At 38.2% G+C, this 16,053-nt stretch overlaps 1 protein-coding gene across 1 annotated transcript; it reads right to left on the bottom strand.

The window, feature by feature from the left end:
- Positions 1-336: 336 nt before the first annotated feature.
- LOC143887688 (YTH domain-containing protein ECT4-like) lies at positions 337-6,414 on the bottom strand. The gene is made up of 9 exons (XM_077391832.1): positions 6,217-6,414; positions 4,999-5,075; positions 4,697-4,856; positions 4,285-4,358; positions 3,272-3,871; positions 1,987-2,580; positions 1,691-1,903; positions 1,458-1,604; positions 337-1,067 (listed from the first exon to the last, which is right to left on the bottom strand). The coding sequence occupies exons 1-9, from the start codon at positions 6,242-6,244 to the stop codon at positions 819-821; spliced, it is 2,142 nt and encodes a 713-aa protein (XP_077247947.1). The 5' UTR covers positions 6,245-6,414; the 3' UTR covers positions 337-818.
- Positions 6,415-16,053: the final 9,639 nt, after the last annotated feature.

Here is a 16,053-nt window from a genome sequence, read left to right as displayed (position 1 = left end):
TCATCTGCAAAGAATTCTCTACATGAAGACACAGTATAATACAGTTGCATCAGCCCACATATTACGTATGTTTACTTTAAAATTTCTATTTTGCTTCCTGGTGCATCTCCCTCCATCTTACATTGCCATTGTGACAGGGAAGTGAAACGAGATCTGGCCCCTGTGCGCAGCCAACCATAGGAATATAAGTCACAATATCAACTTCGTAGGTTTGCTCTAGTCTCTCAGCATTCAATTTTTCTTCTCACATGGACGTGAAAGAAGTTAACCGTAGAGGAATAAATAACATACTCAGAGCCAAGTAACTGCGTGCATGAAAATGGCAAATGGAAAGAATAAGAAAAACTAGTCTCTTCAACTCCTCTATTGCAAAACTACTCACATACAAAACCTCAGCATCGAAGTAGATTTACAAAGAGAGGAAAGGCATAACGAAAATAAGAAGGGATAAAAGGCAAATAAAGAAAACCCAAACCCAAACCCCAAAGATAAACCCTAAAGAAAAAAAGAAAACAGGGAAAAAGAAAAACTGTTAGAAGCTAACTAATCGACTATAAGAAAACCCAATACAAGTCCCTAATGCAGAATCTCAATATTCAGAAATTTAACTGGCTCACCACACTTGGAAGCTGGGTGTGGAACTTTTGATACTCCCTCTTTTTTATTTCTTGTGAAGATGTACAGACACCTCGAGTCCACAGCCCACGAAACCCAACTTGCGTTTGCACCTGTTGTCAATCTAAACCAGCAAAACTTCTGTTTAAACTGCTTCTCTAAGAAACCAACGACTGCAGCTAAAGAAATACAAGTTGGAGAATTTAGCAACCATTTTCAACCCCATTGGCAACAACCCTTTTCTCCATTACTGGTTTACCAGACTTGAGTACATCTCCACCGCTTGCAACCACACCATTCTCCTCCAATGGTTTTCGCTCTCCAAGAGCATGACCAGCTTCCTTGTTCAAAACTGATGTTGCTTCCAATGGTTTCTGCAATATTGTCTTTATGTTTGACCCATCTTTGTCTTTCTCATTGACGGTGGCATCAGTTGGCTTTCCATCCCAGACCTGCAGTTGTATAGCACGATTATATTAGACAATGGGGCAACTAGGAAACCATTCCAAAAAAAAAAAAGGGACAACTAGGAAATTTCAATTATGCACACATTTTATTCATGGAGATTTCAGCCCAGATTGCATATAGTCAGTACTAAACAATGCTATCACAGAAATAAAGCTCTTCTAGAGTTGGCCAAAATGAAGTTATGAGATTGATGCTTTGCCAAAGCTTTAAACAAACAGACGTGGACCAAGTTTTAATGCAACTACGTTTGAGTACAAAAAAGAATAGGTACATGAAATTATCCCGAAACAAAAGGGGGGAAAAGGGGAAGATGTTTAAATCGAACTTAATTAATATGAAAGTATACTTTGAATTAAGTATCATGTTTTCCTTGCCTGTTTCTGAAACTGCTGCTGTTTAGCCTTTTTTATCTGCATTGTCTTTTGGCGTGCCTCGTAAAACCCAAAATCATCCAAGATGCATGTCTTACTGGTATGATCCTTGAATATTTTGAGCATTTCCAGCCCCTGATCAAACTTTACCTGCGAAAATCAATAGTGGTGAGTGTAAATAAAGAACCACATGTTGAGGCTAATAACCACGACAAGCTTATTTGAAGGATGCGCACCTCTTGAGTGTCTCTACTATTTGTCACAGGCTTGTTGTCGTTGTTCTCGAGAGTGATGTGCTTCAACAAATTGTTGGGCACATCCTTAACAATATGCCACTTCAAAGGGAAACAGCCATTCCATTTGTCCTGTTGCCAATACTCTAAATTCTTGTTAAAATCAACAGGGCCCACCATCTCTGCTATACCAACAAATTGCCCACTGGTGTTGACCTGAAACAAAATAGAAAGTTGGATAAATACAAGCAAATGTCAAAAATTAACTCAAACAAGTGAAAGATATTGTCAATACTTACAGAGAAAAACAAAAATACAGGACAGCCACCAGACTTTTCTTGTGCTTCGAGATATCCAGAGTCGAGCTTCTTGTTCCCATTCGGGGTGCTCGCCCACACACTATACTTGATACTCTTGTGGACATCATCCTCACTGTAGGACTTAATAATGAAGAACTTTGCATCTGAATATTTGACAGGGAATTCTGCCCGATTATATTGATCCCTATCTGGAACTACACTGGACTCCTCAATAGTCCCATTTGAGGGAAGGTTCTGTCCCTTCACTGCTAATGTAATGGTGGGTGCAACAAACCCTTTCTGATTTTTGAAGCGGCCAGCTCTAGGTCCTCTGTTTAACTCATTCAACCCATCCACATTTTCATTGCCATATCCAAACAATCCATTGCCCCGGCCTCTAGGCTTGTATTTATTGTCAACAGCAAGCCACCCACGCCCATTTGCTCTCGAATCATAACCACTGGGTCCAAAACCACCAGTTCTAACTGTATTCCCACATTGACCATACAATCTGTTGTTTGAATACATCCTATTCATGAATCCAGGAGCCTGAGCCAGGCCAGATGTCGTCGTTCTTGGGGGATGCAAACCTTGCTGAAGTAACAAAAATAAAATATTATGCCTATATAAGATGCATTAATAAAATCACAAAGGACAATAACTAGAAATAGATAAGAATGAAAATCATAAAATAGAATAGCTGATAAGATTAAAATTAATGAATCGCTTAGGACCTGTTTGTTTTAGATTTTGACAACCGATTGTTAGTCCCAAACCAATTATTGGAGAAAATTAAACGTAATTTTGAGTCCAAAAATCGGTTTAGGAGTCACGATCGATTGTCAAAATCTAGAACGAACGAGGTCTTAAAAACTTTCAACCGATGCTGCTCTGAGAGGATCCATAGCACAAACTATACTACATATAAGAAATAGGAACTACATAGAAGCAGCCCATGCCAAGGGAAGAGTTAAAAAAGTTATATGAACACAAATACATTAGAAGTTGCATCTTACATACCATCATGGTTTAACATTTTAGCCAAAATACCAAAATTTCAGATTTCGGTCAGGGCCGACAACGAAAAGTACATGAATTCCGTGTCGGCCCAGATTTCGACTGAAATTTCAGCAATTTCTTTTTTCTTTATTCTTTCCAAAAAAAATTTGGTTGTTCCGAAATTTCGGCCGAAATTGGAACATGACCGATTTCTTTATTTATATCCGGATTTCGGCCGTAATTGGCTGAAACCAACACCGAAACCTAAATTCTAAACCTTGCATACCAAGGGATGCGGAAGTTGATGAAGGTTGTGGTTTCTTCCCGAGGGAATGTTACTGATATGTGACATTGTTGAAGACAGAGAATTGCTTGTAGCCAGTCTGGGCTGCCCGTCAGGGTAAATGGGACCATCTGACCATGGAACCGGTGAACGCATTCCTTCATATGCAAATCTAGGATCCTGATAACCAGACGCATGAGTGCCACCTGGCAGAACACCTCTTCCATACGAACCATTTGTAGTCTGTGATGAATTTGGATAGCTTGGCCTTTGCGGAACAGATGAATTGTTGGCTTTCACATTCCCATTTGCAACTCCATTAGCATTTCCATTACCCATTTCTACAGGCATGGGCACCTGATCAGCAGCAACAGAGGTGGAAACCTCTCCTTGGGGAGTGAGGGCCTGATTAGGAGTGGACATTGCACTGGGTGGAGTCGGTGGCTGGTAATAAGGAGCTGGATACTGGTAATGTTGGGGCCCATAGAGCTGACCATCATGTGCCATGGTGGGAACCGGGGAACCGGCCGAAGGGTATGCACCATAAGGTGCATAACCATATCCATGGTGATACATAAGAGACCCATTATCCCCATAAACTCCCTGCGAAAATCAACAAAATTATTAAAAAATGTTCAGAAACTGACTGAGATCAACCTTTAAGGCTGCCATGGAAATACTCTACCATAACCTGAACAATTCCTGCAAACACCTCTAGATATTTTAAAATACTTTATTAAAAGTTGGAAAAAACAGAACAACCTTGGAGGCTGCCAGGGAAAGACTCAAACCATAACCTGAACAACTCTTGCAAACAGCTTCTAAATATTTTAAATAATTTTGTTAAGAATTGGAAAAAAAAATACAATTCGGTTGTTCCCAATCATGTCTCATGTTTTACAACAATGAATAAGCCTAATCAGCAATCGCCCCATTAAACAAATCAAAAGATTTGATTGACAAAAAAAAAATCATAAAATCTCACATAGGTTTGAGCTTTGAACACAAAAACTTACAAGAGGCATCTCCATTCCATCGGTATTGACATATCTAGGGTAATCTTCCCACTCATTACCCGTACCATCATAACCTGGAAAATCAAAATAGAAAGGGCTGTAGTTTCAAACAACTGGTAAAAAAACAGATAAAGTAGTTTATGAAAACAAATCACAAGAATCAAAACTATTGAATATCAAACTCATTAATCGGGTTGAGCATTGCAGTTCATTTTATTGGATGGATTGAGGTATCATAATGAACAGAGTTGACTTTGATCTAGTAAAAACATATATTTGCAATGATGTAATAATCCTAATCACAATCAGCCAAAACAATTACAAAATTTTTTTTACAAAGAGTCTAACTAATTAAATTAAGAACTACTAAAAGGCAATAAACAACAATTATCACACGGAAATATCAGCATACCTCCATAAAAATAGGTAGGGGATGCGTATCCATTAGGAACATAACACATACTCGGATCCATGAAATCCTGGATCAAAGGGGTTGTAGACCGCTCATATGATTGGATTGGCACACTTGTCACTTCACCAGCATTTACAGACCCATACTGATTAGCAGACGACTGCTTAACAAAAATAATTCAATCATTGAACCATTGGTATCAAAGGTCTTTACAAGCGTGCTATATCTTACATTCTAGACATTATGCATGAAAGAAAGAAGATTACAATACATAGAACAGATGAATGTAGTTCCAACATTACCTTTTTGACAGCCTCCGGAACCTCAAGAGTCTTGGTTTGAGAATCCAATGATAACTTCTGCAGTAAATCTGTAGCTTCTGTGGCAGATTGAATGAAGGAAAAAACACATCCTTCGAAAATACGATCTCAATCTAATGTAATTATTCTAAAACTAAATATTCTGAGAAGCACAATAGTACAAACAGAAGAAGCAACATTTTTATCTTGAATCGCCACAAAACTACAAAGTGGGAAAAAACTGATTCTAGCTAACAATAGAACAGATCATGAAAGAACAAAACACATCTTGCCAGGGCATCAATTTGAATCCCAGTATAATTGCAAGAGAACGAAATCCTCAACAAATCTAACTAGATTACCCATTCAATCGCAACCAAAACACCATAAAACACCCTCTTTCACTAAGACCCTGTTCGGATTGAAAGAACTTTGTGGAAAAGTTTGGGAAGGAACAAAATTTCTAAACTTTCCTCTTTTGTTTCCACACGAAAAGATAATTACCAACCCTATTCAATTTTTATTTAGAGGGAACTTTTATTTATGACGGTATAGCTCTAGATTTACCATTATCATATTATTTCCCTCTAAATCGTGGTAAGAAAAACAAATCCCATGAAAAAATTCCATCAGAAATATTTTTCTTGCAATCCCAACAGGGCCTAAATAAATTAACAGTCTGCATAATCTAAACACTCAAAAAGAAGAAAATCAGAAGACATCTGTAATCTTCATCCAATAACAAGCAAAAATAAGCAAAACCATCTGCAAAAATCACAACCATAATCCCAACAGGAAAAGAGGAACATAACATATTAAAATATTCAACAAGAAACCAAGTTAAATAATAAAAAACTTTACAAAAAAAATCATAAAATACATAAACCCAGCACAAACCCGTAAGAGAAAAGCCCTATAAGTTCCACACAAAAAAACCCAGCTGCAAAAACTTGCCCAGTTTTGTATAAACCCATAAGACATCAAAACTATAGAAACCAACCCAAAAGAAAAAACAAGGAAGAAAAATTGTGTCCCTTGTCAACAGATCTATTGATAAACCCTAACAAAACACATAAAACAGGACATACCCAGCACAGAAATAAAGGAAAAAATAGGAAAAAAAAAACAAACCCAGTTCCAAAATCACTGAACAGACAATAAAAAACAGATCGGAAATTAAAAAATAAAGATTACCCAGATGCTGGAACTAAAAAAGGATACGATCAGCTGAAGGAGCAACAGCAGCCATGTCAGATCTTCAAAGGAGATGTGCTCTAGAGTAGAGATAGTGATACAAAACCCTAAAAACCCTAACCCTAATCGATAGAAAAAAATAGAGGAGAATGAAACAGGGTCAGAGAGGAGAAGAGCCGCCACAAGGAGTTGGGTATGGGAAAAGGGTTTTGTTCATGGAAAAGCGGTGATTCAAATAGCACCACGGCTTAGCCTCCAAAACCGGATATTTTTTAATTATTTTTTTATCTTTTTCTTTCCCACAAGGACTAGGGCACAAAAGAAACCCTAATCACAAAAGGACATTCTTACCCTCAAGCATGACCCAGAAAGGCAAAAAGGCATGAAATAGAAATAGAGAGTTTCCGTGTACCACTTGGAGTCCTGGTCTTCAAATCTCGTGTTCATATGACAGGAGAGTTTTATTGTGTGGGTACATCACAATCAGGACTGTTGATCTTTTGGAACATAGATGAACCACTTGTTTGATTAACGGTCTAGGATAATCTAATCAAACTTATGGATCCCATATTTCTTAGGTGGGACATAGGTGGGGGGCCCAGTGAACCAAACCCATTTATTTGTTTGGGCCTTGGTGTAGATAGATAGGACATGCTTCCAAATTGGTCTACATAGGATGATATGAACCATTAGGATTATAGAGAATTAGAATGAATGGATCCCATAAAAATAGCCTTAACAAATCAGAGGATTATGATCATCCTGTAGAGAAGATTTTATGGCACGACATGAAAGGGCCCAGCAAGTAAATGGTTTAGATCACTCAATTAGGTAGGCCACACTATTTTTTTTTTCTCAGATCCTCCACCGTCTATCTATCTATCTATAATATGGGGTTTGGTAGGGACTTTCGCATGAAGGCATTTCGTGGGTGGAGTTGCATGAGAGAGCAGCCACACATACTCACTTTTCAGCATATTTTAAACCTCGTTTTTTTCAATTGCCATTCCTTGTTATGGGAATGAAAGTTCTTTTCGAAAGCTTTTTTCTCTACAAATTCAATTATGCTGCTACTAATTTGGTTATAATTGCTGTTTTTCCTTTTTACTTAATTGCCAAGATTGTGGTACCAGAAATAATCTCCAAAGATCTTCCTTTGGAGAAGCCAGCCAATGAAGAGATGTCATAAAATCTCTCTCTCTCTCTCTCTCTCTAGGTTGGGGCCCACCATTTACACCATGTTTTAATAAGGTGGGTCCCAATAACTCCACATAAATCCATGCAAGAGGTGGGGCCCAACATTTTACCTCATGTTTTGATGAGAGGCTACTAAGATCTCCACCCAAGTCCATAAATGGGCATACCAGTTCACATTACACATGTTTGGATGTGAGGTGGGCCCATTATTTTACACTCATGCACATAAGAATGTTAGTAAAAAACTATATAAAGTACTTCATCCAATATTCCAATGGGTCAATAGAATGTGGTGGGCCATATTCAAGTGGTACACATTCCAAAAAATCCCAACTTGTCATGAGGTGTGTCAACCGATCCACCTCGGATCGGATCCACCTATCTCTTAGTCACGATCCATTCAAATCTCTTATCCATCGGATTAGATTCTGAGTGTTATTAGGATCATACTTCCTATGTCTCGGTCACGATCCTCATCATGCCTATGAACATTTTCAAGTGCGTCTCGGGGACCAGGTCCCGTCAAACTTGGTAATGTTAGAGAACTGGAAATTAGGTGGAAGAGTTACTCCTAGAAAAAGGGAATAAGCATCTAAGTCAAGTCCTTTCGACTCAGGATTCTTGATAACCTTCAACTCTTGAGTTATTCTATCAATTTTTTCAGCCCATTCTTTCTTGAGTTAAGACAAAGGCAATTGACCGGGATCCTCTTCATACTGCTCTTATTGGAAGAGATCAGGAGTGTCCAGACTTGGTCGAGTGACAGGCAGTGCCTCTTGAACATTAGGCGGCGTAGGTTCTTTAGAAGTCCCAGACCTCTCGCCCGCCTAGGCTTTCAACTGTGCATTTTTCTCTATGATGAGTTCTGTTTTCTAATTCATCTCCTCCATCATTTGTTGTAATTTGGATATGGTATACCCTCATTCGATAGGTTCTGCTATGACACTAGGTTCTGAATGGACAGGAGATTCTTGGGTTTGGATTAGTTTCAAATTTCTTACCGTCGAGGTCGACCGGTCACATGGCAGTTGTCCGGCGAGGGCTACCTGTTCACTCAAAAATTTGGCTCAAAAACCTATCCGCGGTCGACCGACCCACAACAATCACCCATCCAAACCCATGACGGATTGTTCCTGGCGTTTCAGGAACACCTCCGCGGTCGCTCGGCTTGACCGGTCGACCGGCCCAATAAAATTCAGCAAGTGCTGGATTTCCAGCTACCTTGCCGCGGTCGCCCGGGGTACCCTCGGTCGACCAGCCCTGGTAAAAATTCCATTTTTGCTTTAAAGCTCAGGGGGCTTTTGGGCCATGGTTGTTGGGTGTAAGTCCTAGGTTTTCAAAACACATTTTTGGGTGTGTGAAGGATTTTCAGAGATGTAAAAAGTTAAGTATGAAAACCATTTGAAAACCTATTGAAAGTGCATTTTATAAAATATCAAGAGGACTCTAAATGCATTCTAAAAATGATACCGTTGAGTCTTCTTGGAATGTATTTGCTCATTTGCACTTCCTTGGCCTTCTTCAGCTTGAGTGAACATCTTGAACTTGTTCTAGCTCTTGTAACTCCCTCCAATCTTCAATGCATGTTGAATGGTTCATGAGGTGTCACCATGGCATGTTCAACTCCAAGCTCCTTCTTGACACTCTGTTAGGAACTTGTGGGATCTTTATGTTCGAGCTTCTTAAATTGATCATCTTCAAATGAGGATGTCTTCACTGTAGGTGCAAGCTCTTGGTTCCTTTGCTCCTTGATCTACAACCCATGTGTTGTGAAGAGTTGTGTGATGGCGATTATGACATGAAATTCCTGTATACAACACAACACTTCAAAGCAACACATTAGTCCATAAATGCTAATCAATTTGAGTTTGCTAGCATCAAAACAAGAGATAAGGCGAATGATTAGACCCATGGGAACCCTTGGGCTTACAAAAATGATTCAAATTTTATTGAAGATTTCAAAGAAAATACACACTTGTTTTGAAAAAGAGATTATCGCTCTTCTTTATTTTCTTCTTGCTTCATCCCTAGCAACCAAAGGTAATAATCAGAATCCACCTCGTTGCCTTTCCTGGTGGCAATATCAATGAGGGATGTTAGATTCTTGCCTTCCCAAGCAGTAGTAACAACACTAGCAACCTTTTTAGTAAACTCTCCTGGTGGATAAAATTTGGTGTGGACTCGAAAAATTTCTTGTCGAGCACCATATTGACGAATCATCCAATAGGGGATATGAAAAGAAGTTCTTTTTAATCCCAACAACTTGACGTAATCTAAATTCTTGGTCATTAATGCAACCTTATGAAAACCTTGGATTCTCCAAGATATATCACCTAGTCGGCGAGATTGTAACCATGTCAGCCAATCGGCTTCAGTGTAAAAATGCAGATGCAGGTGCCGGGTGTGAAAGCTATAAATAGAAACATCTATCTCGTCTGGAGGAATGGAAATTAAAAGTTTGTGATATAACCAGTCATAAAAGTCTTGGACAGCAGGAAAAAGGAGCCCGTGGAGACATGGAAACATCATCTAGACCATTCAAAGTTTCTGTAAGAATGGTTGGAATAGGATTCACTTTTATTTGTTCAATCACACCGAGAATAGCTGGAGATGCAATATTAGAGCTTTGGCACATCAGGTATCTAGCATATACAGAGAAGATGAATGCTCTATACCGGCTGAAATGTAAATAGACGCTATCAGACTCTGGTTCTGGAGCATAAACTAGGATGAGCTGATCGGTTAATATTCCTTTGTTTGTCATAAAGGTTTTGTCGCCATAACATTTATAACCGATGAGCCGACTAAACATGTTATGGGAGAATTTATATGATGGGTGGCTGTGAAAACACGTGAAGTCTAAACAAGTAGGTGCGGCCCACTTTTTTTGATGATCCAAACTGTTCATCTGTTTGGGCACAACATAAATAGGTTGTGCCCCAAAAATCAGTTTCATAGGATGATCCTAATCCTTCGATCTGAACTGATCTGAATATGGAGATTTCCAAAATTCATTTATGGAATCTTCTACAGATCGGAGGGTTAGGATCATCCTATGGAACTGATTTTTGGGGCACAACCTATTTACATTGTGCCCAAACAGATGAACGGTTTGGATCATAAAAAAAAGTGGGTCATACCTACTTTTTTTAGACTTCACGTGTTTTCACGGCCACCCATCATATAAATTCTCCATGTTATGGTACTCATCTTTAGATGAAGGCTTGATCATGGGCCCATCCGTGGGAAGGTCTAAAAGTATACACCATTCTTCAAACACAGGACACATTTCTTCAATACCAAATTGAAAAACATGATATTATGAATCCCAATATCGGGCTGCAGCGCGTAGAAGATTCCAATCTTCATGAATGGATGCCATGAATGGGAATACTCTAAGGACGGGTTGTTCTTGTGGCTTGGAACGCTCGATCCAATCCAATAAACCCTTGGAAGCCATAGAGCCTCAATCTGAAATGACAAGAAGAGGGATAATCTCAAAAGAATTTCTCAAAATTTTACTAAAAATGATTATTGAATATACTCTTTTTTCTTTTCTCTTTTTTTTTAAACTCGACTTTAATCTTGAATTATTATTTTAGAGATTGAAAACCTAATCTAGGAAAGATACTGGAAACCTAATCTAAAAAGAGGTATCCTAGGTAGGGTTTGGGAGTTGAAAACCTAATCTAAGAAAAGATATCCTAAACTAAGGTCATGGGATTTGGCTCCTAACATAGGAAAGATATCCATAGCTAGGGTATGGGATTTAGGGTCTTAGTCTAGGAAAGGTATCGTAAGCTAGGGTATGGGATTTGGGGTCTTACTCTAGAAAGGTATCGTAAACTAGGGTATGACATTTGGAGTCCCATTCTAAGAAAAGTCTCCTAAACTAGGGTATGACATTTGGAGTCCTAGTCTAGGAAAGGTATCTTAAACTAGGGAATGACATTTGAGGTCCTAGTCTAGGAAAGGTATCTTAAACTAGGGTTTGGGCATGGGAGCCTAGTCTAGGAAGAGGTATCCTAAAATAGGGTTTAAGCAACAGGAACTTATTCTAGGAAAAAGTATCATAAACTAGTGTTTAGGCATGAGAGCCTAGTCTAATAAGAGGTATCCTAAACTAGGGTTTAAGCAATGGGAACCTAATCTAAGAAAAGGTATCCTAAATTAGGGTTTAATAACAGATTGACAAGAGGTCTCTAAACTAAGAGAGGCTCTAAACCGGTATAAATGTCCTTATGGATGATATGACATGTCCCAATTGGACATCTTATATCCTCGCTTGGACCCACAACCACGTGCTATAAAAAGATATAGACTTGGTTATTAGTCTCAGAGATAACCTAGACTGTGACTGAATGCGCATCGGACTAGGGTAATGAAATCACTAGCTATGGCTTTTGGCAAATTATTAGTCTTAGGGATAACCTAGACTGCGATCGAATGTGTATCGTACTAGGGTGATGAAATCCCTAGCTACGGCTTTTGGTAACCCGGGACACCTTTCTAGACTCAAACATACCCTACATGGGCTAAAGGTTTATGTGTGTCCTAATCATGGTATCGTCACATATCTCCATCAAGGGACAAAGATATCTTATTCTAGGCTCAACATACCTTGTGTAGGTATGGCAACATTCTACATGAATATGCTGGGGTATGCAATAGGACAGGCCAAAGTTTCCCCTTAGCACGAGTCCGTGATCCGATATACTCTCCGAGAGTCCCAACGTTAAGCTATATAGACAAGAATCAGACTCGTTTCCAACACTGAAAATTATAAGGCTAAGAGGTGGAGCTTTTCACAATCATAGTGTCACATCCAAATCAAAGCATGGCATCACTCATGCAAGGACCCCAGACCCCAGACAGTCCTGTTGTGCTACTAACACCAGGTTGAATAAGTATGCAAAACATGAATGCAAATGCATAATAGTGAAGTGTGTGCAATTGTTGGGTTCCCTAGGTGTCTCTTGGGGCATTTTCGGCACAAAGCAAGCGACTATAGCCATTGGGCCCTACAAGCAAAAAGTTCTGTGCGTTGTTCCCACTTCGAACATTAGTATTTCTTGATTTTATGAATTATTTTATATTTTTCGCATATTTTTCATTGTTCACAGTGTAATTTTCGTACATAAGTTTCTTCTTTTCGTATGTAATGATCTCATATGAATATCAATAACTCGGACGAAAATTACACAAAAATTTGTTCTTTGTTTGACATTTTCGTATGTTTTGATGAATTTTTGTATGTTTTTTAAACGTATGAAATTTCAAAAAAATGTATGAAAATGGCAAACAAGTCCCTACTATCTTTGAAAATTTTGTAGATCTGATTTATCTTAAGCTTAGTACATCCCCAGCAAAGTCGCTAGATTTCCGTAACATTTCTCCCTACAGATTTGATGATTTAATCTCCCTTGTTGATGTTTTTAAAATGATTGGAAATTTTTTTAGTTTGAAAATCAAATCAAGATCCTCATCAGAAATTAATCTGATGAGGATTGTAGAGTCACCACCTAGGATAGGGCCTAGGTCCATTTGGTTAACTTTGTATAAGGCTTTAGCCTCACCAAGATTCTAGGTCGTACTAGGTTACGCGAGTGGAAGGTGTTAGGCACCACTTCCGCCTAGGAAATCCTGGTCTTAAGAATCAGATCTTGCAAAGGAATTCGAAAGTTTCACTAGTTTAATTTTTGTTCTGGAATTTCGTATGAAATTATAGTTCTTCTGTAATTTCGTACAAAATGAACATTAATTTCGTATGAAATTCCGATTAAATTTGTATGTTAAGAATTTTCTGAGAATATTGACTTTTCATACGTTTTTTCCATGAAATTTCGTATGAATATTTTATACGAAAATGGATTGGAAATTCATATGAAATTTCAGTTCTTCGAGAATTCTTGTTTGATTTTGAGATCCAAACTCTAGTGATCTTAGAAGTGTTATTAGAAACCTAATTCTACTGGATCTCTTTAGAATTCAAATTATATTGAATTCCATTGGGAGTAATTGAGAATTATGAAAGAATTCTCCAAAATTGACAAATTCTCATTGAATTTAAATAAAATTTGAGTTCTAGGACCTTATTCTTGCAATCCTAACCTAGATCTAACACATTTGATGTGAAAACCTAATTCTCTAGATTCACCTAGATCTAGATGATTTTTAACTTGAAACCACATTCTTAATTGTTCTTTTTTTTATATTATTTATCTTCTATTTTTGCCATTTTATTTGTAGCCTACTTTTTAGGCATCAAATCTCATTCGTTTGGCGTGTTTTTGGTATTATTATAAAGGTTTTTCAATTACCTATCTAATGAGCCCAAGATCACATGATTTGGATATGATTTGAGCAAATTATGGGTACTTTAGGAACTTGTATAGGTCTATTACGTGATTACTATTTTAGATAAGTTTTTAACTTTATTTTGTTTAGAGGAATGGTTGAGATTAGTTGCTTAGGTCTTAAGTTATCTTCTAGGGTTTTTTTTTCTTATAAATAAATCTTATGAAATGAATGTCTGGGATCAAAGTTATCGGTATCGCCATCTCGCCCTCCGAGATCGCCCTCAAAACCGTAAGTTTTGAGGCAAAAAATGGCTGAAAAAGAACGATGAAATCGGTGGAGCTTTGCCAAGAATTTCGACGGCGTTCCGATTCCTCAATCAACATTCACGGGCAATTTGACAACGAATTCAATAAAGGAGATTGGGCAAGTCCTTTAGAACCTTAGTCTCCTTTGAAATCCTTGCGGCGAATTTTTTTGATCAGATTCCGGCGAGCTTTGGCAAGTGTTTCCTTTTTAAAAATTTGGAGGAAAAATTCAAAGGAAAGAACAACCCGAAAATTAAGAATTTCCAACCCAAAGGAACCAACCTCTAATTTTCTAGAACTAGGGCCTATTTATAGGCATAATGAGAGGGAAAATTCTCGTACAAATTTTGAAAAGTGGTTGCAGATCTGATTTTCGTACAATTGGAATTTTGTTCATAAATTTGGTATGTTTTGGAAGCATACAAATGTAAATTTCGCACGAAAGCAAATTTCACCAAACTTCTAGAAGTTTGTACATTTCTAAAATGTACAAAAGTAAATTCGTACGTATTTATACATACGAAATCAATTCCGCACACCTAGAAATGAATGAATATTCAGCAAAAGGTTCAACTGGGCTTAGAAACTGGCTAACTTTCTGCTGTTTTTCTAGTTTTTGGGATCGATCTCATGAATCTCATATACACAAGCTCAAGGCTTTGGTTGCAAATTGATTGGGTCAAACTTTATGCTGGGTTTGGGTGATATTTGAGATCAAACAAAGGTTTTTGTCCAGGGATTCTCCCACTCTTTATATCTATAATAGGTCATGGTTCTATTGTCCAGGGAATGCCAAAACTCCCCGGTTCTCATGCTGGAGATACTATACTACAAGGATAATCATCAATTCTTCTAGCATATATTCATTATTGGAATCATCATCGCGCCAAAAAACTATCATCAGTCCGAACTTGAAAAAATGGGGTTTATACATGAGTAAAGGTTCATGGGTTTATATATCTATCCACTTCTCTAGCCTTGTGAATGAGAAGAGGAGAACGGGCGCCTACATGCATGAGCCACCAAGTGGACTAGGTGGGCTTTTAGCTGCATTACACGCATGCCGCCTGGCCCGGCCTGGCTCGGCTTAGCCTGCTGCGAGTGCGACTCGAAGCTTTTTCCTTTCCTTTTAAATTTTATTTTTTGTTAGTACCCAAATAAATTCCCACGGAACTTCGAAGTTATGGTGAATAACTTTGCCGTTCTTAACAAATAACTTCGCTGTTCTCACGCGTCGTGACCGTTGGGACGTGATCTTTCGCATATTTAATGTCCAAAAAATAGACCATTTATTAAAGAGTGTCATTGCTATATTAAAGTGTGCATTGAAATAAAGACTATATTAAAACGTGAAAGTTGGGACGCACCGTCCATTTTTGGCTTATAAAAACAGAGACTAATCTGTATTTTATGTAACATAGAAAAACCTAATAGAAACTTCTCTGTTTTTCTATTCATTCTCTATTTTCTCTTCTCTGCAAATAGTGTTCTTTCACATTCTTCTTTCTATTTATACTTTATATGTTTGCTGGGCAATTAGAGTGTTTGCATGGTTCGAATATCTTTGAACATGCAGTTTTTAGAGATCGACGAAGCGTCGAGCTGTTGTATCCTGGGGGTGATTATGGCCAGAAATCTCCTACACCGGAATAAGTTTCCGCAGAGGTGCAAATTCACCTTAAAGTGAGCAACATAGTCCGTGCCTCATCTCACCGCATCGAAAAGGTTTTCCTAACTCATCTATTTTTTGTTTTAACAGCATTCTGGTACACAATATTTCGATTTTGGAGGAAAAATCACCAACAAAAGTCGTTTGCATTATGCATGCATCACCGGCGGTGTTTGCGTTCTGCGAACAATGATGTTCTAATGTCGAGTCGATCACGTTCTACGCTTGATGATCTGTCGTTCACATTCTGCATGTGTCGACATCTTCACATTTGGCATCGCGTCGGTACTTGATGATGCCGAAATTCGCTCTATGTGATCTAGTGGTGATAGAGTTGTTCCTGTAAGCAGCTTGCACTCATAGAAAGATATTAAGAGTACCAGAGTGATGATA

The sequence above is a fragment of the Tasmannia lanceolata genome, unplaced genomic scaffold, assembly GCF_043159265.1.
Source record: "Tasmannia lanceolata isolate RefF3 unplaced genomic scaffold, GAP_Taslan_0.1 ptg000012l, whole genome shotgun sequence".
Taxonomy (NCBI): Eukaryota; Viridiplantae; Streptophyta; class Magnoliopsida; order Canellales; family Winteraceae; genus Tasmannia; species Tasmannia lanceolata.
This window is presented reverse-complemented; position numbering and strand designations above follow the sequence as displayed.

Excerpts from the sequence above, each read along its gene's own strand:
- LOC143887688 (XM_077391832.1), bottom strand. The coding sequence starts at position 6,244 with ATGGCTGCTGTTGCTCCTTCAGCTGATC. Across the intron at positions 1,904-1,986 it reads CTGTATTTTTGTTTTTCTCT|GTCAACACCAGTGGGCAATT; the intron begins GTAAGTATTGAC and ends ATTTTGTTTCAG. Across the intron at positions 1,068-1,457 it reads AGCAGCAGTTTCAGAAACAG|GTCTGGGATGGAAAGCCAAC; the intron begins GCAAGGAAAACA and ends ATACAACTGCAG.